Source organism: Mauremys reevesii, linkage group 2 (assembly GCF_016161935.1).
Source record: "Mauremys reevesii isolate NIE-2019 linkage group 2, ASM1616193v1, whole genome shotgun sequence".
In the NCBI taxonomy this organism is placed as follows: Eukaryota; Metazoa; Chordata; order Testudines; family Geoemydidae; genus Mauremys; species Mauremys reevesii.
Window position 1 is genome coordinate 77,688,548 of NC_052624.1, and position 25,930 is coordinate 77,714,477.

The 25,930-nt window shown below is 44.5% G+C and overlaps 1 protein-coding gene across 2 annotated transcripts in view; it reads left to right on the forward strand.

The window, feature by feature from the left end:
- Positions 1-4,193: 4,193 nt before the first annotated feature.
- Positions 4,194-25,930, forward strand: part of SH3BP5 (SH3 domain binding protein 5) — a 52,681-nt gene continuing 30,944 nt past the window's right edge. The window contains exons 1-3 of one of the 2 annotated variants that reach the window (XM_039522725.1): positions 4,194-4,212; positions 7,421-7,483; positions 23,810-23,938. Coding sequence is in view for 1 of the 2 variants with exons in the window: in XM_039522726.1 (XP_039378660.1) it covers positions 4,727-4,804; positions 7,421-7,483; positions 23,810-23,938 (270 nt within the window). In the remaining variant the exon portion in view is untranslated. Of the gene's footprint in view, positions 4,213-4,610; positions 4,805-7,420; positions 7,484-23,809; positions 23,939-25,930 lie in introns of those variants that run through there. The other variant, XM_039522726.1, reaches the window with a different exon arrangement.

Consider the following 25,930-nt stretch of genomic DNA (forward strand, 5'->3'; position numbering starts at 1 on the left):
ATCAACTGCACATGGGTCTTTAGTAACCAAATATTAATTAATCAGTCCAGAAAATGCCTGTATAATACTAGTGTTTATATACATTCAGGGGCTGTGATGCATCTTTGTTTTGTATGCTAATTTTATTTTTCAAGTACTTTGGTTGAATTGAGCTCTCAGAAGAAGCATGAAGAAAGATGTCAATGTTAGCATAGATTTTTTTTAAATTTTGTAATTCACCATTTGCAAAATCTGTACAAAATCCACAATCGCTATATATACAACAATCACTCAATTTGAATGAAAAAGCCAAAAATTAAGCACAAGTCATTATTGTGTTTCACTGAACTGTTTCAGGCAGGCTTGGATTAACCAGTGAGCACTGTTCAATAGGGAGAAAAAAACAAAAAGACTATGATTAGTGCTGCAACACAGGTTGCAATACCAGTCACCCAAAACTGTCCTGGCCATGCTCCCCACCCTTCATATCGTGATGGAGGGGTGGCCAGGACAAACCTGGGGAAAAGAACTGGACTTAGGCTGGAAGGGCATCTGGCCTGTGAAGATTATTAGAACCACATTTAGGGTGAGAACTTACACTAAAGAAACTGGTTACATGTATTAAGCTTAGTTTGCATGCTCTGTTTTATTTTCTTATTTTCTTTATTTTCTGCCTTGTTCTATCTGCTACGTCTTTAACTACTTAAAATACACCTGCTATAGTTAATAAATTTATTTCTGCTTTACAATATAACCCAGTTTGTGATTTCTAATGTGGGGGAGGAGGGGCGAGAAGTTGTGCATACCCCTCTCCCCATTGAGAGAAGAGGCAAATTTCATATAATTTTGGGTTTGTACTCCAAGGGTGGGGTGGACATCTGGGTGCTGTGGCAAGCCCCTTCAGCTGAGCCTCTTCAGAGTGGATCTCTGTCGCTCTGTGCAGCTGGGGGTGGCCCTACCTGTGTGCTTGGCTGGAAAAGGCTGGGGAGCCTAGCCGAGCAAGACCAGGTAAAAGGGAGCCCTGGCTGGCATAATAGTCTGCCTCAGTGGTGTCCCATTACACCCGCTGACATCCCAGGGAATCCAACCCATCACAGGCACTACATACTTAAATCAGTAACAAGCATAATTTAGTAATGAAGGGGCAACTTATCTTTCCCATTGTATTTTTTTTCTTTGTATTCTGTTTAGGATTCTGTTCCATGGGCAGCTTTGGTAGGGATGGCAGGAGCAGAGACCTCACTCAAATGGCCTGAAATCTGTCCATGACAGGAGAATGAAGCTTAAGCAGTGATTTTCCTCCATCCTTAACCTTGTAGAAGCCTGCCCTTTCGTATTAAATCTAAGTGGTTGGAGCTATGAGAGTTGTGGGTGGGGATGGCAAAGCTGAGGAAGATCCATGTTACATAGCAACAGTTTCCAGAAAACCCATGGGAAAATGGTAGTGGGAATTCTGGGCTTGTCAGCATTAACTCTCTTTTTCTGCTCTGGGCTTTGAGACAGTGGGCCAGCATGGCTTCACAGGGAGCCAGGTTGCTATGGGAATGAGAGGGCTTGATGATTGTCATGAAGGATATCTGACACAGATGTCCTGAAGTCTGTGGGTTTTTTCTCTGTAGATTTCCTTAGTTTGCTTCAGTAGGAGTTGTGGGTGCTCAGCCCTTCTTAGGATCAGGTTATAACTGTTTTTCTTTAATGAAATAGTTAAAAAAAAAATACCGACAGCCTTTTGTGGTGCAAAGCTGTCTTAGCAGCCTTAAACAGTCCCGCTATGATTTGTAGCTGTGTTCTCTTTCTGCTTTTATGCAGCACCTCCTGTCCTCATTGTTTTAGGCTGTTGGTGTCACTTCAAAGGTGTATGGACCCTCCTTTTTTTGCTGCTTTAGGTTGTATAAAGAAGGCTCAGACGTTATTTGTAATTTGTCTACTTTTTCACCTTATAAATCTCAGGAATATTATTTTTTATCTTTCCTTGATTTGCTGGAAGAGCAGAGAATGGGAGCGGGAGCTTTCTCAGCCCTCAATTGTAGGAGTGGTGAATCTCTTGCAAAGAAAGCGACTTTTACAAAGGGTCACTCATTTTTTAAAAGACTCTTACAGATTGTAAGACAAATAGGAAATTAAAGAATTAGCTACCTTAAGTTTGGTTAAGGAAATATGATTGCATGTGTAAAAAAAGGTCCTTATTAGCAAAGAGAAGGAAGGCCTTGAAAATAATAAGGGCCTGTCTTCACATACAGTGCTATAGGGTCACAGCTGCACTACTGCTGCGCTTTAGTGAAGATGCTACTATGCTGGCCAGAGAGCTTTTGTTAGTTAATTCACCTCCCAGAGAGGCAGTAGCGATATCAGCGAGAGAAGCTCTCCTGTCAACACAGTACTATCTATGGGGGGCAGCTAGGTCAGTATAGCTCCATCACCCAGGAGTGTGGATTTTTCACACCCCCTGAGCAATGTAGTTATCCCAATATAGGTCTGTTGTGTAGACCTGTCCTAAGTTTTAAGGCCAGGAGGAATAGAGGAGGGAGGATGTGTAGCTCAAAAAATAACTAATGAGATAAGGGGAAGCTTCTAAAAAGAAGATCTCTGATCGATAGAGATGACTGCAGATGGTTTTAAATTCAGTCCTCTAGAAAAAGGGTTAAATCAAGAGCTGATACTTCTAGCCAGAGGGTGGGTGGTCCCCCAGGGAGAACCTCCTTGATCAGCTAAAGGAGGACTGTTTTTTTATTTTAAAATCTCTCACAAAAAATGGAAAAGGGCACAACAAACCTTTTCTGTACCACGTCACCTTTAAATGATCAGAGATAGGGTTGCCAGGTGCCCAGTTTTCGACTGGAACTCCTGGTCGAAAAGGGACCCCACCGGCTCCTGTCAGCACAACTGACCAAGCTGCTAAAAGTCTGGGTGGCTGTAGTACCAGCGGGGCAGGCAGGCAAGCTCTGTGCGGCTCCTGGGAAGCAGCCATCATGTCCCTCCGGCTCCACGTACCTGCAGGTGCTGCCCTGAGTGCTGGCTCCACAGCTCCCATTGGTCATGGTTCCCAGCCCATGCGCGCTGTGGGGACAGTGCCTGCAGCCTGGGGCTCTGTGTAGAATCCCATGGCCCTCCCCTCTGTTTAGGAGCTGGAGGGCCATGCTGCCACTTCCCAGGAGCTGCCTGAGATCAGAGCCACCTGGAGCCCACACCACCTCCCGTGCCCCAGCTCAGAACCCCCTCCTGCACCCAAACTCCCTCCAGGAGCCTGTACCCTCTTCTGCACCCCAACTCCCTGCCCCAGCCTGCTCTCATACTCTAAACTCTCCACTCTAGCTGAGCCCCCTTGTGCACTCCAAATCCCTCATCCCCAGCCCCACTCTGGTGAAAATGAGCAAGGGAGGGGGATGGAGTGAGGCTTTGGAGAAGGGGCAGGGCCGGGCAATGGTGTTCCCTATTCTGCAATTAGAAAGTTGGCAACTCTAATCAGAGACCAAGACTCTCCCTTGCTTTTAATCTCCTTGGTGTGGACAGAAGGAAAGATGGGTGTGGGAGCTTTGATTTTACTTCTACTATCAAAAACTGAAGGTAAGAGGAACAAGAGTCAGAATTCCTGCTGCAGCTTCCCATTGCTGTGCCTGTTCTAAGAAGAGGGGTAAACTCTACTATCTTCTCACTAGGGTTGAGGTGCTAATCCTGTAATAAACCCAGGACTAAGGGAGTACTATATCAAAAAGAGCTCTGCACTATGTGTGCTTTGCTTTGGCTACATTAGCCACTTAGCCCGTAGCCTTATTCTTACACACCACCAAGATTTCTAGGACGAGGTTCCTTTTTGCTGACACAATGACAATCACGGGTTTGTATTTTTTTGGGGTGGAGTTTGTTTATTTTTTTTGCTGCATGCACCAGATACAAAATGTGTTGGCTCAGCTGCCTCACGCCAGAAAACCTCATTCGGATTGAATTTCCAAGGCTTCTAAAAGTGCTTTGCAAAAACATTTCAAGCCACGGAACCTCCCCAGCAAACTGCTGGGAAAAAACCCAACCCTCTTGATGAGCTAGCCCGGCCCTGCACCTGAAGCCCCTAAGCGTTGTTAGCGGGACCGCAGTTGCGTGGCGCTCATGGTGATGTCACAAAGGTCCACGGGCAAGCGAGGCATTTGGAAACAACTACGGTCCTGTTTTCACATGAAAAAAGAAAAACCAAAAAACCCCCGTGGGCCAAACGAGCCAGGCACCACTGGGCCGCAGGCGGTTGGTTTTCAAAGTTTTCTACAAGGCATCAGCTGCTCTGTAGGCCGGGGCAGCGGTGGGTGAGACTGAGTCACTGCCTCCTGCTGGGGCTGCTCAGCCCCAGTAACTCCCCGTCGGTAACACCTGCCCGGGGCTGGCTCTCCCCGCCGCCAGGCCCGGGCGGCGAGGCCAGCGGCCCGATGGGAGCCGAGCCCGCAGCGCGGCCCCTTTCCGCAGCCGCACAAAGGAGACGCGAGAAGGCGGCGGGCGGCGGCCAGGTGCTGTCAAGAGCACGCGGGGCCGGGCTGGTGGCGGGGGCGGCGCTTGTCCCCGTGGGGGTGGGGAGGCCGCTTTCGCCCGCTGATTTGGCAGCCGGGCCGGGGCTGGCGGGCGGGGCCCGGCTGACAGGGAGCGAGCGAGCGAGCGAGCGGCAGGCAGGGGGCGTGGGCCGGCGAGAGCGACACCTCCCCGGAGCCCCTTTCCCCGCGCGGCCGCGGGCAGCTGCAGGCAGGTCCGAGCTTGGGAGCGCGGCCCCATGGAGCCCGCGGGCCGGAGGAGCCGCCCCGAGGAGGGGGATTGCCCCGAGGAGGAGGAGGTGGACCCCAGGATCCAGGTGAGGCAGGAGCGCGAGCCCCGGGGATGCTGCGGAGCCGGTGCCGGGGGCTGGCTCAGCCCAAGCCCGCACGCTTTGGGCGGACAATGTCTAGTCTCTGCGCCCCGAGCCATGGGCCTCAGCCTGGGGGTGGGACGGTCCGGCACGGAGCTGCGATCGCCGAGCGGGGGAGGGGAATTCTGGTGAGGGGGGGTCCCCTGATTTGGTGAGGGGGTCACTGCGTTTGCTCCCCATCCCTGCACAGGTCTCCCATAGATCTCCCCCGTGTTACCCCCTCGCTACTCCGCCCCCCACCGATGGGGCGTGCAGCCGCTGTGCATCTGCCCGCTGAGCTCATTAGGTTTCTGCTGGGGTATTTCTGCGGATGGGTGGAGAGGCTGCTGGAGCACCGGGTGCCTGCCTGCCTGCTCCCCTTCGGGAGAGGGGGTTTAAAAGACCCCCTTTTGGGTAGCCCAGTGTGTGCGCTGGAGCCTGGAGACAAGCCCCCCCCCCATAGGCAGCATCACAGTGTGGGGGCTTTTCTGAGCCTCCCAGGACTTAAAGCAACCTGCCTCTTTCCAAACCCAAAGGGAAACCTCCTGTGTTGTTATGCTCAGGTTGCAAGAATACCTGAAGAGTGGTTTCTGCGGTGTGTGTGTCTGCATACAGACAAGACAATGCAACTGTGATTTTCTTCAGTACCATTCATACAGGGCGTCTTTCCAAACGCTGTACAATAGTTACAAGACCAGAGCTGAATCATTTGTGGCTTGGCTGTTAAGTAAGATTGGGCTTGGGAGTGGGGAACAAAACATGTTTGAAGCTGAAACCTGAAATAAGGTTGTTGGAGGGGGTCATGGTCTCTCTTAGCTTGGTGCCCGCAGCTGAGCAAGGGCATTTGTGAAGTTGTATTAGTATGATTTAAGCTGTTCATGCTGGTTGTTTAAGATTATTATATTTTCCATTAAAATGTTCTGTGCCATGACTCTCTTCCCTTCCTTTAAATTAAAATTCTGACTCTTGCATTTTTTGTTGTGATTGAAAAAAATCAAACCTTTTTTGTAAACCTTCAGGGAGGGAAAAAATTCTTAATAATAATTAATAATGGTGGGATTTTAATTAAAAAGGAAAACACAGGCTTGAAATACAAAATGTTACTTTCCTTTTACCTGTGATTTTAAAATGCTCTTGAATCATTTTTTGAACAATGTTCCTTATCTTTCTCCCCTCAAATTCATGCCCTGACCTATTGCTTGGTGGAAAGATCAGTATGGCCCTAATCCTGCAAAGACCTACACCCAGCCTTAATTTTATGCCCTGAGTAATCCCTTAGTGGGATTACTGGCTGTGTGTAAAGTTAAGCAAATGTAGAAGTCTTTGCTGGATCGGGCCTATACCTGTCTTCTGTATCTCTTTGTGAGAGCTGTACAGATTTGTGGCAACATTTTCAGATGTGGGTGCCTAAAGATAAGTCTGATCCTGCAGACACTTCAGCAATGTTTAAGTGACCTGATTTTTTCAGAGACTTGAGGTGCACTAGCTCCCAATGACTGAAATTTTGTCCTTAGGTTCTTTTCTTTTGGAATATGGCTCTATTTATCTAATCAACACTGGGAGTTTGATTGCATGCTGTTAATGAAATTGTGGTGGTGGTTGTTTTTGGTTTTTGTTGGTCATCTGGCTAAATAAATGTCTGTTGCTTTAACATTTGTAGGGCCTAGATAACGAAACAGTAATTTGAAATGTGTATTAAAACCTGCTATTAGAAAAAATAAAAACAATTGTCTTTAAAGTCCGAAATCAAAATCTGACTTCTGTGGGTAACAAAGCTATATTGTTAGAACTAACATCTTTTCATTGTGATTAATTAATGTAATTTGATGGACAGTCACTCAATAGTTGATCAATTCGTGGTGTGGGTCCTTTAGTACAATCCAACATTGAGGGCTAAATTCTGATACTTCTGTTGCAGAAAGAGGCTATTGGTGTAACTGCTTCTAATGTATTGTGAGATGAGTCCCTTTTTATACTTACTGTCTTTGCATGTGCCTGTTTCTATTACAGTATTGACACTATGTTCTAATCCTTGTCTTTGTGCCTTTGTCTGTGTATATACCTCCTTCCCTACCACTGTGAAGACAAATGGCCTTGTCTTAAAAACTGTCTTACTGGGAACTAGCTGACATTAGCCACATGCTTTTAAGATACAGATTGTATGTCATATTTATTAATACTAAATAAGAATAACCCAAAGCAAGAACTGTACTTTATTAAAACTAGAATATAAGTGAAATTTCTCAGCTTGTTTTTCTCTTTCCTGAGTAGCTGAATGCTGAGACTAGGTGGTAAACTCACAGACTTCTAAGGCCAAGAAGGGACCAACCATCCTGATGATATAGTCTGACCTCGGGCACATTGCAGGCCACAGAATCTCACCCACCCACTCCTATAATAGACCTATAACCTCTGGCTGAGTTCCTCCAAATGTCCCAAATCCCTGTTTTCATTTAACATTACAGCCAGAGCCCTAATGTGCTTTCTTTGGGGGATGCCAGATGATATTTAATAGAACCTTTCCTTCTCGGTCATATTGGTGTCTGATCACTCAGTGCATGCCTGTGTTTTTGCTCTTTCTAGGGGGAACTGGAAAAGTTAAATCAATCCACAGATGACATCAATCGAAGAGAAACTGAACTTGAGGTACGGAGCTGCTTCTCATACTGTCCTTTCGTGTAAACAGGCTTCTGTGAGAAACATCTTTATTTTAATGCGATTGTCCAATACTCTATGATAATTTGACACCAGATACCTGATGAATGACTTTGAAATAGTAGATATCTGGGTTTGAGCTGAAGTGAGTCAATTGTAAAGGGATGCTGTGAGATTAAAAAACATAGAGAATTTCTTAGTTTAGATGACTGAAATTTATTTTTAAACCATGTTCAATTCCACTGTTTTCTATAGTTTACTTTTTGTTTCTCATTAATCTTAGTCAGTGAAAATACACCCACTAGCTCAGGGGTTCTCAAACTGGGGATCGGGACCCCTCAAGGGGCCATGAGGTTATTACATGGGGAGTCGCGAGCTGTCAGCCTCCACCCCAAACTTCGCTTTGCCTCCAGCATTTATAATGTTAAATATATGAAAAAGTGTTTTTAATGTATAAGGCGGGTCGCACTCAGAGACTTGCTGTGTGAAAGGGGTCACCAGTACAAAAGTCTGAGAACCCCTGCACTAGCTAGCCCTTCATAATTGAAGTCTCTCCATTTTTTTTTTCACTAGTCAATTTCACTTATGTCTTCACTTTCTGGCTGTCAAATGGGAGAAAGTTTCTATGTTTGGGTTGCAAATATTGCAAAGAAAGGTGTTAAATCCAAATAAAATGTCTTAATGGATTTTTAAATCCCTGTATAGGTTCTGTACAACTTTTTAAAAACTAGAACTTAATTTTTGTACCTAAACTACATGCCACTTCCTTTTATTAGCCACCAATGAAAATGAAAGCCTGCAATAGCATAAGATGGCTGTGCAGATGGAAGAAAATCAACATCAAATAAGTGATGCAAAAGGATCACTTAATTATATTTCACTATATTAAGAACATAAGAACGGGTGTAATGGGTCAGACCAAAGGTCCATCTAGCCCAGTATCTGTCTACCGACAGTGGCCAATGCCAGGTGCCCCAGAGGGAGCAAACCTAACAGGCAATGATCAAGTGATCACTCTCCTGCCATCCATCTCCATCCTCTGACAAACAGAGGCTAGGGACATCATTCCTTACCCATCCTGGCTAATAGCCATTTATGGACTTAACCACCATGAATTTATCCAGTCCCCTTTTAAACATTGTTATAGTCCTAGCCTTCACAACCTCCTCAGGTAAGGAGTTCCACAAGTTGACTGTGCGCTGTGTGAAGAAGAACTTCCTTTTATTTGTTTTAAACCTGCTGCCCATTAATTTCATTTGATGACCCCTAGTTCTTGTATTATTATTATGTAAATCTGTTTAATTGTGGATGTTACATTTCACTTTAATTTTGTAAATGATTATTACATTTTAAAAATACAACTATAAGTACCTATCCTGTAAATTAAAAATTGTAACATTTAAAAAAAAAAAAAAAAAAAAAAGACTGCCCCAGAATGTCTCTTTTAGCCCTCAAAAGGTGTGGGCTGAGACAAATATATTTTGGGGTATATCTTTTGCTTTCTGTTGTGACTTCTTAGTTTATGGGATGTGTGTCCAGAGCACTGTATGGATCTCTCTAGTTGTATGTCATTATTATTTGAATTTTAAAATACAATATTACAATGAAATGTACATTCAGTGTTGAGTAGACTTGCAAAGTTCTATAGTAAATAAGTGGTCCTTTCACATCAAACACTTATGCTTTTTTCCTCTGTCTGCACAACTATCTTACACTTTTTAGGCTTTCATTTTCTGTCTGAGGCTAAGTATGTAAATCATGAAGAATGTATTGGTGAATGTAATTATCAGTGGTATAGAGAGCTACCTATATGACATGCAGAATTATTAATTCTGCAGTTGAAATATACTTTTAAGTAGCTCTGCAGCTTGATTTTAAATTTCACAAGTAAGCTTTTAATCCAATATATAAATAGTTAGTTCATCTCAACAGCCACCAATTAAGCAAATTTTTGCAATCTCCTTATTTCATGCTGAGGCACTGAAATTGAATGACATCACTATGAATGGTGGTTTGAATTTCATTAGACCTGTGGTATAATGTGCTGACAGCATATTATACCACAGGTGGAATAGTAGTATTGAACCACAACCTGTAAACGCTTATACATGTGATAATGGGACTACTCACCTGGCTAAGTTATTCATGTGCTTAAGTGGATTCACAACCTAGAAACTTGTTGCTACTGTACTTCGTCTGGTTGAACTATGCTTGTAGAAGACTTGCTGAACTTTAAAGCTTAAATTCATCCCTGGTCTACTGACACCACTGGAATTCAATAAGAGATACATTTTGACAAAAGGTTTAACACAATTTCTGCCCCTTCCCCTTATTTATTATAAAAAATATTCAATTTTAAACATCAAAGGAAACAATTGTGATAGGCTTCCTACTTCTGCCTTGAGTAGACACTCGCTCGGGATATGTCTGTAATGCTTACTGCAAGCAGTGTTTGACGGAATTCTTATTGACATCGTGTCTCTGTGAAAGTTTCTCCTTCAACAAAAACCTTCTTACATTGAGGCCAGTTTATGTAATATTAGGCAATCAAATAATCTTTGATCCCAGAATTTTCATTTTTCTTGATCTGTTTAAACTTGTGACAGTTGACTGTCACAAGCAAGTAATCGCTAATATTTTATGTGCACGATGACAAAATTGGTCAGTGTAAGATATATATTTATTTAGAACTCCTAAAAAATTATACTTAGAAAACCCTAATATTCACACTAAATAACAGAGAAAAAAATCTACAGAGCTGCCTCATAGGCATAAATCTACAGTGAACTCTGGGGAAGAGATGATCTCAGTCCTAAATTTGAGGGTGTCATTCTACTTCAAGGATCCTTCAAAAGAGGGTGAAAACCTGAGAACATTATGTTCAACTGAACTGCATTTGGAGCTTTTGTTTATTACCTGAGTGAGAGAAGACACCCATTCAAAACGTATCTGTTGCTGCCTCTTCCTAGTCTGGGACAGCAGTTTCTGCTGCTGTTGTAGAAATGACCTGGTTAAATATTTAGATGACAAGAGAAAGGTGACAGAATGTTTCTCTTTAAACAGACGGTGGAATTATATTTATCCTAGTCCTCCTTTCATTTTTCAAATTTGCCATCTACTACCCTAACAACTTCAGTGAAAGTGAACATAGCCCCTTATCTCCATTGAAAACAATGGGTCCCAGCACAGATGTAGAAGTTTGTGCAAGCAGATCTCACTGCAGATTTGGAGCCTTAGTTTGTTCTCCTTACTAGCTGGAGTCTTGCAAGTTTCCTCCAGTGTTCAGCCTTTGCAGCTGTGACCTTTCCCAGACTATCAGCCAAAAGAAGGGGCATATTTGCAGTTTCCAAAGGGGCAACAGGTTTTCCCACAGCTACAGCTTGGGAATGCTCACCCTTTCCTGAGCTGTTTTTGGGGGCGGGAGGGTGAAGACCCAAAGAAACTCACTCTTGTCACTAACCTGCAATTATTACATTGAGTGTTGATTTATGAATATTGCTCCCCGGTCACTGAAACATCTGTATGGTCCTGATGCTCTTACTGATAAGATCTGCACCGTTCTGTATCCTGTAAAATCAGCTCTTGTGGAAATAGGGTGGTTTTGACCTAAAATGTGCAACAGTGTACGACTTCATATATGCAGAAAAGATTGAGCCCTAAGCATCTAAGGCAAACCTCAGGAAGAAGGGAATTTCACGCTGAAATATTAACTGACTGGATGCCCACTTGACATTCTTTATGACCATTTTATTTTATGTATTTACTTTCATATCAGTTTCCTTTGGAATATTTAAATCCTGATCCTGTAAGGGGGGCCTATGTAGGTGGGCCCATATGCCAATGCAGAGCTACTGACGTTGGTGGCACTCCACAGGTTTAAGGGATTGTCTTCAGAGAACAGGCTGCCAGATGAGTACCAACGTGAATGTGTGGGGAGACTGGATCCTTATTTGAGGCACATAATTTTGGACTGTAGATTAGTTCTTGCTAGTCCAGTCATTGCTGGTGGGCTACTTAACTTACATCAAGAAGGTGAAGTGAGTCTTGTAAGTTGCCTAATTCTCAGGGTTAAGTATTCCAAAAATAATCAGAAAAAGCAATTTGCTAGAACATGCCTTCTTTAAAGGACTACAGAAAAATGTGGTGGCATGTGTTGTGTGGCTTGATTCACTATTGATATGCAGGAAGGATGGCTTTCTGGGTGACTCAGTGTTTGGAGTCTTATGAATTCTGGGTTTTATAACTGGCTCTGCCACAGACTTTCTGTGTGACCTTGAGCAAATCACTTAAGGCCTGATTATTTCCCCCTGCCCCCAAGTGTGGCGAACGCATCCAGTTCTCATGGACTGTAAAGGAGGTTATGGATGCTGACTACCTCTGAAAATCGGGCATTAATCTCTGTGCCTCATCTATAAAATGGCAATAATACTGCTCCTCCACCTCACAGGAGTGTTATGGGGGTAAATTCACTGATGTTTGTAAGGTGCTGAGAAATGATGCTGATGGGAGAGACAGACCCACAAGTACTCAGCTGCTTGATGTAGAGACAGCACTATTCATTCCAGAGAGCCAATAAGAGGAACGGCCTATTATTTTAGCAGCTGAGCCCCACTTCAGTTCTTATCCAATAAAGTAATTACATAACAAACAAAGCAAGCACTTGATAGGATTTAGAAAGGTGTGTGAGTATAAATGCTGTGAAGTCATTTTCAGTGGCTTTATCAGTTCTGTGAGGCGGCGAATAAGTATACCGTTTGCCCTCTCAACCACCCCCATTTAAACCCTGGGGAAAGACTTTGACCTGATGATGCCTACTGATAAAGTGCATTCAGGATTTGTTTTAGTCTTATAAAGGGCACCAGGCTGCAGATAGTTACATGCTGGATTAATTAATGTACTGCCTATTAATTAATCTGTGATTAGACTTGTTTTAAAATCTATACCTCTGCTCTCACACAGTGGAACTCTGAACGTTACTGATGCAGCAAAGGATTATGGGGATCCTCAAAGCGATTTAACACTTGGCTTCTCTAATATTCTTGTTAATATCTGAAACATTTGTGAAGAGGTGGGGGAGCCTGCTGTAAATATCTGAAAGTGGCGATAGGAAAATAAATCAGACGACGATAAGTTAGAGCACTGCCTTATTACTTTGGGGGCTTTCTTCCTGGGTCTTAGAAATGCTGTGTCGTCCTGTTCCCAAAATCAGAATCATAAACTATTTTAATGAATGCGTATAATCCATAGTATGAAACACATTCACTACATAAAAGGATGTCCTTGATAAACTCTGGAAAGTACGATGCAGGTATAAAAGACTCAGCTGACCCACCGGCAGCACTACACTAGCACTATGACATAAATATAACAAACCACCACTGGATCCCAACAATCCGAATTGTGTCTTGCATTTGTAGCACTACCTCTTGCACTGCTGTAGCTAAAGCCTTACCAGCTTCTCTTAAATTCTGCGGAGGGGATTAATGCTCCATGAAAATGTGGGCTTAATAGTGCTGCATTCAGCCATGCACGCCACAGGCTGGCACTGTGCAGGCTTCTCTACCCAAGCTTGCCAATGTCCTCTAATCCTTCCTGACCTGCAAGACCCCTGGCTATTTTTAGTCCTGGGCTTCTCTTACAGAGATTGCCAATCATCCTGAATTGTAGGTTGCCTTTGTGCTGGTCACAGTTAGAGAGCTAGGAAGCACATCATCAAAATCGCTTTCACTTGTGCACTCTGTCAGCATTTGATCTCTTCTGCAAAGATGAAAGGCTAATGCACTAAGCTCTGTACCTTGGAGGAAAAATCTTTTGTCAACAATTTTATTATAAAATTCTTTCTCCTCATTTGTAAACTTGTTTTTGGGGTGAGGGTTTCGAATCTTCAGGTGGGAACTTGCTGAACAAGATTTTAGGCTAGGATCTCTGCACCTCCTCCAAATTTTAGAAAAATTGCTTATCAGCGGTGGCTGGTTTGATTAATGTACAGAGCATGTATGTACCTGCTGTAAAAGCTCATATCTTCAGAGACCGTATCATTTTTGTCAGTGCCTATATGCAGCATTTTCACAAGAACCTAGAAAATGGCCCAGTTGAGCGCTCCGTGTCTGTGACTTGTCCCCTGTTTGCTAGCTCTTTGGTGAGCACGGAGCGTGGTGCGATAGCAGCAGAATAGGATTTGTGAAAAGTTCACCTGTTCAAAAGTATGGAGTAGATGGAAATGGGGAGGGGTGTGTGCCTGCATGCATGCACATGTACTCACAATCCAAAACATGGCTGGTATCATGGGTCAAACCTCTGGCCTTCCAACTTCAGCCCCCTCAAGCATTTTCTGCAGGGGCGGCTCTAGGATTTGCGCTGCCCCTAGCACGGTGGCACGCCACGGGGGGCGCTCTGGCGGTCGCCGGTCCCGCGGCTCCGGTGGACCTCCCGCAGACGTGCCTGCGGAGGGTCCGCTGGTCCTGCGGCTCCGGTGGAGCATCCGCAGGCATGCCTGCGGGAGGTCCACTGGAGCCGCGGGACCAGCAGACCCTCCGCAGGTATGCCTGCGGGAGGTCCACCGGAGCCGCCTGCCGCCCTCCTGCGGAACGCTGCCCCAAGCGCGCACTTGACGCGCTGGGGTCTGGAGCCGGCCCTGATTTTCTGATAATCCATTTGTTTGTGGTGGAAATGGGCAATAGGCATCTGTACATGGACTGTTCTTTCCCTTCCGTTTCTGACTGTACAAGAGTGATTTCCTTCTGACTACCCTTCTGGAAAGAACCATTGCCCAAGAGAGCCAGATGGTTTTTCAGCCTGACCCCCATCCCCCGAAGCAGAAGTGTGCTGCTGGCACAGGGAGTAAATAAAAAAAAAGTGCTTAGAAAGACCACCCAATTTCTCCTTTTCTATAAAACTAAACTTCAGCTTGGCAGTGGGCCCTGCCTGCAACTGTTTGTGGGGCTGGAGGCTACATGGGATGCCCCAAACCCTTATTTTCTAGCTTGCAAAAGAATAGCTCACTGGGTGAGTCAGGTGACATCTTAATCTCATTACAAAAATTAAGTATTAAGAGTTGATTGTTTTTCTTTTGAAAGGCTGGCAGTTGTATACTCTCCACATGATCTAGTAAAATACAAACCAGACAGCGAGGACCTTGATAAACAATTTGATAATGTGCTGAGTTTTCAAGGGCCAGATTTTCAGTGTTAGGAGTGCACAAATGTTTGTGTGTCTAATGTAGATGTGCAGATATCAGGCGGGCATGCAAATTGGGTACACCTGGAATTTGTGGGCATAAGTTAGATATTGGTATGTCCGTAACTTTGAAGGGATGATCTTAAATATCATAGCAGCATTAGATATCTAGAGCATGGGAAAACAGAATGAATGTTTCCTCTGGCCCTTGGAAACTTACACTACTGTAAAGTAACTCTAACCCTGAATGTATCTTGCAGTCAGTAATACATTCCTTCCTACTGAATAATGGGTTGTCAAGAGGATCCTAGTTTCTGCATACTGTTGTGAAGAGGATATTGTAGCCCCAGCATTTGAAGTCCAGATGGAACTCTGAGCAATGAGTGAGTGAGCTGAGCCCCTTAATCTCCCTCAACTGCAAAGCTGTAGCAAATGGCATTCCACAGAGCTCTGGGTTTTAAACTGGTTTTAAATGCTGCATTTGAAAATACACTCTGCCTGAAGGGCGGTCACCGAGGTTTGCCTGTCTTCTAGAATCTAACTCCAAAGCTCGCTTGTTGGCATTTGCATCAGAAAGGAACAAAAACATATTTGATCCTCTTAACAGCTGCTACGTAAGTGCAAAATAGTATTTTATTTTATTTTGGGGGCGGGGTCAAGTGGGGAGCCTTATGTCTGAACAGTCTATTGTCAGATATGGGCCTCTATTATAGTTCAATAGCAGACCACTGCTCAGAAGAAACAGTTATTGGAACAAGTATCAGGGGGTAGCCATGTTAGTCTGGATCTGTAAAAGCAGCAAAGAGTCTTGTGGCACCTTATAGACTAACAGACATCTAGGAGCTTCAGCTTTTGTGGGTGAATACCCACTTCGTCGGATGCATGTAGTGGAAATTTCCAGAGGCAGGTATAAATATGCAGGCGAAAATCAGGCTAGAGATAATGAGGTTAGTTCAGTCGGGGAGGATGAGGCCCTTTTCTAGCAGTTGAGGTGTGACCACCAAGGGAGGAGAAACTGGTTCTGTAGTTGGCAAGCCATTCACAGTCTTTGTTTAATCCTGAGCTGATGGTGTCAAATTTGCAGATGAGCTGGAGCTCAGCAGTTTCTCTTTGAAGTCTGGTCCTGAAGTTTTTTTGCTGCAGGATGGCTACCTTTAAATCTGCTATTGTGTGGCCAAGGAGGTTGAAGTGTTCTCCTACAGGTTTTTGTATATTGCCATTCCTAATATCTGTCTTGTGTCCATTTATCCTTTTACATAGGGACTGTCCAGTTTGGCCGATGTACATAGCAGAGGGGCATTGCTGGCATATGATGGCGTATATTACATTGGACATGCAGGTGAATGAACCGGTGATGGTGTGGCTGATCTGGTTAGGTCCTGTGATGGTGTCACTGGTGTAGATATGTGGGTAGAGTTGGCATCGAGGTTTGTTGCATGGATTGGTTCCTGAGTGAGAGTTACTATGGTACGGTGTGTAGTTACTGGTGAGAATATGCTTCAGGTTGGCGGGTTGTCTGTGGGGAAGGACTGGCCTGCCACCCAAGGCCTGTGAAAGTAAGGGATCATTGTCCAGGATGGGTTGTAGATCCCTGATGATGCGTTGGAGAGGTTTTAGCTGGGGACTGTATGTGATGGCCAGTGGAGTCCTGTTGGTTTCTTTCTTGGGTTTGTCTTGCAGTAGGAGGCTTCTGGGTACACGTCTGGCTCTGTTGATCTGTTTCCTTATTTCCTCGTGCGGGTACCAGAGTTTTGAGAATGCTTGGTGAAAATTTTGTAGGTGTTGGTCTCTGTCTGAGGGGTTGGAGCAGATGCGGTTGTACCTCAGTGCTTGGCTGTAGACAATGGATCGTGTGGTGTGTCTGGGATGGAAGCTGGAGGCATGAAGGTAGGCATAGCGGTCAGTGGGTTTTCGGTATAGGGTGGTGTTAACGTGACCATCACTTATTTGCACCGTGGTGTCTAGGAAGTGGACCTCCCGTGTAGATTGGTCCAGGCTGAGGTTGATGGTGGGGTGGAAACTGTTGAAATCGTGGTGGAATTTTTCCAGAGTCTCCTTCTCATGGGTCCAGATGATGAAGATGTCATCAGTGTAGCATAGGTAGAGAAGGGGCGTGAGTGGACGAGAGCTGAGGAAGCGTTGTTCTAGGTCAGCCATAAAAATATTGGCATATTGTGGGGCCATGCGGGTGCCCATAGCGGTGCCACTGATCTGGAGTTATATATTGTCATCAAATTTGAAATAGTTGTGCGTGAGGATAAAGTCATAGAGCTCAGCTACCAGTTGTGCTGTGGTATCATCAGGGATACTGTTCCTGACGGCTTGTATTCCATCAGTGTGTGGGATGTTTGTGTAGAGAGCCTCTACATCCATGGTGGCTAGGATGGTGTTTTCTGGAAGGTCACCAATGTATTGTAGTTTTCTCAGGAAATCAGTGGTGTCACAGAGAGAGAGCTGGAAGTGCTGGTGGCGTAGGGTCTGAGTAGAGAGTCCACATATCCAGACAGTCCTTCAGTGAGAGTTCCAATGCCAGAGATGATGGGGCATCCAGTTATTGGAACAGTCTGCTTTTCAAAAAGGACTATTCCAACAGCAGCATGTGTTGGGTAGGAGACTGGCATGCGCCCCAAAGCTACACTTCTAGAATCTCCCTATTGGCAGGGCCTGTGCAACCACTAGGCGGACTAGGTGCCAAGTGGTTGGGGGCGCCAAAAAGCGGAGCACAAGGCTGCTGCTGCTCCCTGCCTCCTAGCTGTAGAGGGGCTGCCCATGGCGCAGCCAGTCCCTCTCCCCTGCTCCGCCGCCGGCTGCTCCCCCGGGAAGGGAGGGGTCTAGCGCTAGCAGCTGTGCCGCCTTCCACAGGCCGAGCCGGGCTCCCTGCTGCCCCCGGGCTCACGGCAGCGGGGCAGGTTCGGGCGCAAGAACTCCCTCCCACATCCAGCGCCACCCCCTCCAACACCCACCGACCAGTTACCTTCTCTCCTTTGCACCCCCCGCCCCAGCAACCCACACTGTCCTGCCACTTCTTTGCCTCTGAGCAACATCCACCCGGCAACCCCCCAAGCCAGGCACGGTCACTTTCACCCCTGCATCAACCTCGGGACACCCCCTCCCCCTGCTTGCCATCTCCCGCCTGCCCACTTCTCCCTTGTGCAAACCCCTCACTGCCACCTTCACTGCCCTGCAACAACCCTGGGCACAGACACCCCCCCGCTTGCCAGCCCCTTGCAACAACCCCCTCCTGCTCACTTCTCCCTTGTGCCACTCCCTCCCTGCCACTGCACCCCCTCCACCTCTTGGCCACCTCCACCCCCTGCAACAATCCCATGCAACCCCCTCTCTGCCACCTTCACCCCCTGGAAGAGCCCCCATACGACCTCCTCTTTGCAGCCCCCCCCCCCATGCCCCCTGCACTTTTGTGAACATCTGGGCCCCTGGGGGGAACTTGGCCGTAGGAAGGTGGGGGCTGGACATCGGAGGGGGGGCTCAAGGTGGAAATTTCACTATAGGCTGCAAAATATCCTTGCACCGGCCCTGCCTATTGGCAAGAGGTAGAGAGAGGGAGCTAAGGAATTCTTAGTGGGGAATTGCTGGGACAATAAATATTCCCTTTGTGTTGAACAGTAAACTCCAGTTGTCTCCATTTGATACATATTGGTGCTGCATGTTCCAGTTTGAGTTCCATGTGTCCTGTAATGCAGTGGCTGTCAACCTTTCCAGACAATTGTACCCAGCTTTCAGGAGTTGGATTTGTCTTGTGTGCCCCAAGTTTCACCTCACTTAAAAACTACTTGCTTACAAAATCAGACATAAAACTACAAGCATCACAGTCACTGTTACTGAAAAATAGCTTCCTTTCTCATGTTTACCAAATAATTATAAAATCAATTGGAATGTAAATATTGTGCTTGCGTTTCAGTGTATAGTATATGTGAAGAGCTAGGTTTTGACCCTTTCCTTCTCTCTCCACCATAATGCATACAGAAGTGAAACACCCTGACTTCTGTTGAAACTTAAGGAAAAACTTCTTACAGTCTCAATTGAACAAGGGGGAGAAAGAATGAAATGTTAGACACAGTTACTTAAAATCCCCCTTTTATCGGAAATATTGTTATCCTACTAGCCTTACAAGGAACTTTGAAGGATAGTAGGATAACATTTGGCAGACTCTATTGCCAAAAGAGAATGGAGGAAAAAGTCTGCTTTGCTCGGCTTGTTTACGTTGGCGTTTGAGCAAACTCTGTACAGTTAGCTTTACTGTTCTCCATTCTGTGTAGTTTGCCCTGGTTTATGCGCAGGGCATAGCACAGCAACAGGAGAGGGGGAAAAACATATAATTGTAAAACCACAAAAAATTGTCAGGGTGACTCATGAGCAGGGATAGTACCTGAAACTGCAGAGAAACTACTTTGAATACTACTTCTAATTGATCAGATTTAAAGTTGATGAATGAATTTTAATTATTTTTACAAGGAACCGAAAGACCGAATATAGATGGGCAGAAAGAACTGAATCTCTGTGGGTTTCGTCTGAGCAGCCTTGCAGCACTCACACTCCCGTGACTGCTTTGCTGTGTGCCCCATGCTGCACCATTACAGTTTTTTCACTTCCTTTCCCCAGCAAACACATAATAGGGCATTAGATAGAGGCAGAAGAGGTATCTTGCAGTTAAACAAGGTAAATGCAAAACATGTACATCTACAGGACTGTGATGGCAACTTGTCATGGAGAGCAAGGCTATAGATAATTTGGAGGTGCAGGTGGAGAAGAGTCCTCCCAGTGCACGTGATAGGCCTGTCTGGTATATCTATCTCAGGTATTTATATGGCCCCCTTGACTATAGTATCTGAGCTCCTCAGAATCTTTACTGTTTTTATCCTCAAAACACCCCTGTGAGAGGTGGGAGTGCTATAATCCTCATTGGAAAGACAGGGAACTGAGGCAAAGAGGACCTAAGTGATTTGCCCATGGTCACATGGGAAGTCTGTGGTAGAGCAGAGACTTGAGCCTGGGTGTCTCAGGTCCCAGGCTAATGCCCCAAGTGCTGGATCATCTTTCCTTTGCCATGGATCTGAGTGCTTGGAATGCCCGTCTGTTCACGTAAGCTCTCCGGATGTTGAGCAAACACTCCAGGTGTCGCGGCACTTCTGAGCAAGCCTGGCCAGTGCTTCTGCCCACTCCAGCTCAATTCAAACTGTGGCAGAGCTGGTGTCAGTGGGCAGTGCAGCTGTTGCAGCGGCACTAGTTCAGTTGGTCCGTCAGCACAGTTGGATGGTACTCCTCTATGCCCTTCACTGGCATATGGAGCCTGTGCTGTCATTGTATGTCCCTGCTCTGGGGAGCTGTGCCTGGGACTTTGGGCAGATGGTACAGCAGATGTTGGTGGGAGTGGAATCAGTTTAAGTTAACTGTCTGGCTAGTGTGGACGCACTGAACTGCAGGGACAAACAGTGCTACAGTTGCTTAGCTGAAATGTTTAACATGGAAGTGCCTCTCGTGTTGACGGGGCTAATGAAAAGTGAAAGTAGAGTGTGGGAATGAAATGGAGGGGTGGTAACCTCTCTGGGAGCTACTGGTGCTTTGGGTTTTGCAACCACCACTAATGTTGTGTTAGATCACACCACAGGCCCAGCTTGAGAAAATGATTAGAAACCTTTGCTCAAGGCACATAAAAGACGAGAGTCTGCTGATCATTTTTTATCATTCAGAAGAAAGTTGAACATGCAGAATTAGGATCTTCTGTTTTTGATAAACAGAAACTTGAGGACATATTCTGGTTTAAAATGGGCCGTCTGATTAAACCATAGGGTTTAAAAACAATTATCATCTAACCAACTTTCTCTTATTCATCAGAATTTCATTTGGGTTCCTCATTGTGTCTCTCTTTTTTTTTTTTTTTTAAAAACAAGATCCCAATCCTCAGAACACTTGAACGTAGATGTAATTTTACTCATTGACTTGAATGGGACTATTCACAGGGGTTAAGCTAAGCATGTGCTTAAGTGTTTGCAAGATGTATGCCTAAGGTGCCAATTAGAGAGGCTCTTGTTACAGCACAGTAATTAGGAGGTGCTTCATTGGATAAAGATCTGTGGCTTCTCACCAGATTTGCTCTTGGTTTGACAGTTCCCTGCTGTTTTTATTCCATGTGGAGATAGTCACATTCCCTTCCCTAAGGGATGAGAGTACATATAATTAAACATGAATAAAACTGGGGAAGGTCTCAATGCACAAATTAGTCATTCTAAGGAGTTTCTGTTGACAGTTTTCTTCCTTCCAAGAGTGTTTTTATGGAGCTAAGAATGAGGCTGTGAGGGTCTCTTCACATGCATTAAGGACCTCTCACATTTTAACACACAACCCTCCCTACCCCCATCTGAAAATCTGGGGAAAGTGAAAATAAACCCAACTAACAATGTCCCTTAGAAATTAGTTTTTAATGGTAGGTTTCCCAGCAGGGCAAGAACATTCTCTCCCCCACCCCCTCTAAATATACTTTGCTATTTAAAAGTAATTTTCGTGCAATGAATTCATCATATTTGCTAAAGCAATTTAATTTCACCTATTTGTGAAGCTCACATTTTGAGTAGTGAACCATATAAAATCCATTAGTCTAATTAGAAATGCTGTAATTTGTTTAACTCTTCTGATTCAGAATCTTGCTTATTTATTTCATACATGTATTGTCTGGCCATTATCTCATGATGCAGTTTGATACTAACTGTTTTTCTCCAAGAAAACAGACTTAAGCTAGATCAGTTATAAAATAGAATGGAACTGTTAAAATACTAAATTAACTTTGGCTGTTGCCACATTAGCCATAACTATTAACATGGGGACAAAAAATTATGCTATTGATCCTGTTAGGATTTTAGATAATACTGAAAATCAGCCATAATTGGGTGTACTAAAAATACATTTAATAGTTTGTTTTGAATCTTTCCCTTCTGCCTTTATGAATGTCAAGTGTTAGGTTCCAATCTTTTTTTTTTTTTAATCTTGGCAATGAATATTCAACTTTGTATTCTAGAAATCTCAGGAAAAAAGGAAACAGGATCTGAATTAGACAGAGCTCCAAACCAGCTGCTCTCATTTAATCAAAATGTCACTCCAGCAGTGTGCCTAAATCCTTCTTTCTAATTAGAATTGCAAGGTTTGTCATGAGCTCACATGGTCCTTGCTCTTGGTCCCTTTTAAATATAGAGCCAGGTTCTAATCTCAATTGCATCTGTCAGTCTGGAATAATTTAGAGTTATGCTGGATGCTGAAATCAGAATTGGATCCATTCTGTTTTAAAAAAAAAATAAAAGTGGAACAGAAGGAGAATTCTAATCACCTTATCTAATTATAAAGAAGGCTAAATCTGTTTGGGAATGACAGGAGAAGTTCTGGCTTTCTTATTTATAAAAGAATAACAGTCAAATGGGAAGCAACCATCTTCACTAACTGATGCAACTAGAACTGAAAAGGTTGGCTTTCACGGCAGAAAACTGAATGGAAAGCTCTACAGAGATGTTGCCAGGAGGGTGTGTTTTAAATCAACTTTTTTGTCTGAAAATTAGCATACAGACTCTTTAAAAGTTTTTGGTCCTTTCTCCTGGAGCAAACAGGTCCTTTGAATCCTAGTTCCCATTGTAAAATGGTGTCCCTTCTGCGAAATACCATGAAGGGCCTTCAGTTCCTGCTGCAGCTAATGTCAGTTAAGATCTCTCAACACAACATGGGATTGGGCTTGAGATGGCAGGACCCACTGTGACCCAGGTCCAGCTTACAGAGCAGAAATGCTCAAAGAAGTGACCAGAATTCTGAAAACTGCTTTGAAAGTCTCTTTAAATTCCTTAGTAAACATGTAGCTGTCTGTTATGATAACTATTCCCAAGAGATGTCCTTATTCTTTCCAGAGGACACTTAAAAGGACAAGTCCAAATCTCTCTGATATAGTGCAGGGACGTGAATTGCTCTCTAGTATTAGAACAGTGATACTCAGACCTCAGTGGTTCAGGAGCCAAATTAGTGATCATCATTACCCCAAATAGCCACTGTAGTGTGACTTAGTTTCGTTTACTTACTTACATGTGTATATATAATTATTCTCATCTCAAAACAGACTAAGTATTAATATTTTATCAACTACAGTTGGTTAATAACATAGTAAAAGCATCCTGATTGGTTAATAATTAAATCACACAATATTTTAATATCGTATGCTGCAAAGAGTTGCAGGAGCACATTAAAGAGACACTTGCTGCTTGCGAGCTCAGTCTGAGTATCGTCGTAGTAGAAAATCACACAGCCGGCCACGAGTATCTTTGTCCTTTACCTCCCTCTGAGCTCGGTGCACTGCTGCTCTTCCCTTCCCCTCCCAACCACTGGCCTATTAAGAAATTCTTTCTGGCTTATGCTGTCTTGATGTTTTTATATATGCTGCTTTCTGAAGATACATTCTGACATCTAGAATGGAAATCTTAGCTCTTAGGTGCATTCCAGGGTACTGGGTATTATTATGACGGAACAGTTCTAGCTTAATACTAATGACCGCCACTATCCTAACATTCTTGGCTGCTCTTTGACTCCTAATCAACATCCTCCTACTAGGAACAATGGACCAAGAGAAGTAAAAGTACACAAACACTCTAATAACATAAGAACGGCTGTACTGGGTCAGATCAATGGTCCATCTAGCCCAGTATCCTGTCTACCGACAGTGGCCAATACCAGGTGCCCCAGAGGGAGTGAACCTAACAGGTAATGATCAAGTGATCTCTCTCCTACCATCCATCCCAACCCTCTGACAAACAGACACCATTAGGGACACCATTCCTTACCCATCCTGGCTAATGGCCATTAATGGACTTAACCTCCATGCATTTATCCAGTTCTCTTTTAAACACTGTTATAGTCCTAGCCTTCACAACCTCCTCATGCAAGGAGTTCCACAAGTTGACCGTGCGCCGTGTGAAGAACTTCCTTTTATTTGTTTTAAACCTGCTGCCCATTAATGTCATTTGGTGCCCCCTACTTCTTGTATTATGGAAATAAGTAAATAACTTTTCCTTATCTACTTTCTCCACATCACTCATGATTTTATACACCTCTATCATATCCCCCCTTAGTCTTCTATCTTTTCTTCCCCTCTTGTAGGATGCACGCCAAAAATTCCGCTCTGTGCTGGTGGAAGCTACAGTGAAACTAGATGAACTAGTAAAGAAGATTGGAAAAGCTGTGGAAGACTCTAAACCTTACTGGGAGGCCCGGAGGGTAGCCAGACAGGTGAGAACTCTCTCTTTTAAGCTTATGCCGGTAATTGGATCATGGTACGACACACACTGGAAAGTACACACTGGATGCATCACATGGTACTATTTATAGCATCCTAAGTGTAGGCATTTGGCTGATGCTTTGATGGATGTCGGGGGTTGCATGCTTGCCATATGAATTGGTGGCAAAATCTGTTTCCATCCCGCACAACAACTGTGTGCGCGCACTAGTCTGAAAACAACCACATAAGCATACGCTATCAATAGTAAAAGGCTTGTTCTATTCTCTAGCACTAATAATGGCTTTTCAGACAGTAAAAGACTTACTCAGGTTCCTTCCTCTCAGCAGTTATAATTGCTCTAAAACCAGTTATAGAGCTTGAATTCCTGTCTCTTGATTCTCTCTCTCGCAAAGCTTAATGCTAAGTACTAAAATTGAAGGGTATTGGAATTTGTTCAACCCCACTCCTCCTCCCCCACAACCAAGAGAATTCTGCTCTGATTTTCCCTGGTAAGTATAAACTCACAATATTCTCTGAAATGGGTGAATATTCAGGGATGTCTGAACTCTCCTCTTTGACATGAATTATGGCACTTGTGTGACAGTTGTGAGCAATATCACCCAAACTTGGGTGTTTAAAGTGAGGCACCCAGATCTGTTAACTTCATTGCTGGGGCTTGGAAAATCCCAGTTGCCTGGGGCAGGTGAGTGGGCTGAGTTGAGCTGGGGAGCAGAGTGGCTGGAGCTGCTGGCTGTAAAGGGGGTGAGAGCTCCTGGAAGCACAGAGGTAACTTCTCTTTCTCAAGATAGGAAGTGCATGTGCAATATTTGTGCAATATATAGATTTTATATCAAGCATGTTTTTATGGTTCTACAAAAATGACTTTGGTTTTGATAAACTTAAAACTTTGTAAGTTACTCCCTTATAAGTCAGTGGTAGATGTGGGTGCTTTGTACTACTAAAAATTGAACCACTTTGTTAGGGACATAACTTCAGGCACCAAGTTACAAAAATGTCCACTGTGGCTGGAACTTGGCAGCTACTGCTGAGACCCTGCAAATGAAATTTTATCTCTTCTTCATTGGTTTCCAAACTTTTTACTGAGGTGATCCACCCCCTGGGTTTTGTCTCTTTTTGTGATCCATCATTATGTGCATGCACACTCTTCCCTGGCACCGCAACCTAATCCTGGCCCAGTGCAGAGGGGAGGCATGATGGTGGTGCAGGAGTCTGGAGAGTGATCTTGCCCTTTGGCAGCGGCACCTGTCCTGCAGGGCTGGCCTAGCTGCCAGCTCCAGGCATTGCAATCCCATGTGCCAGGTTGCGGTGTCTGGAGTGGGGAGCTGGACCCTGTCCTACAGGACAGGATGAGTGTAAGACGTTATCACCTTCCAAACCACTACCCCCTCCAACCCCCACCCCAGCCTTCCATCCACATTGGGCCAGAAGTATATGTTGCTTGGAGCCTGGTGACGTGTGGATCCAGCCCTGGACATGGTGACTCATCTAGAACTTTCCTGAAACCTGTGGTGGGTTGAGACCCACCATTTAGGAAACACTGCTCTGCCTGTTTGCTGTCTGTAAAAGCCCTTTAGCTATGCTAGCTAGAGCATCTTGTGAAAGGAGAGATTTGCGCTCTGTTAAAGATCTTATTTCCAAAACACACATCCACATTTTTTTAAATACAAATGGTTACATAACACTGAAATTTTTTTTACAGGATTGCAATATTAATACTCCAGTAATGACAGATTCATCAGTAGAGATTACCATATTTATTCAGTTCATTCTGTTAGGCTCAAGTATGATGCTATCCACTCCAGACTTGTCCACTCACTCAGACTAAGGCCTGGTCTACACTGGGGGGGTGGGTGTCGAACTAAGGTACGCAACTTCAGCTACGCGAATAGCGTAGCTGAAGTCTAACTACCTTAGTTCGAGTTCCTTACCCGTCCTCATGGCGCGGGATCAAAGTCCGCGGCTCCCCCGTCGACTCCGCCACT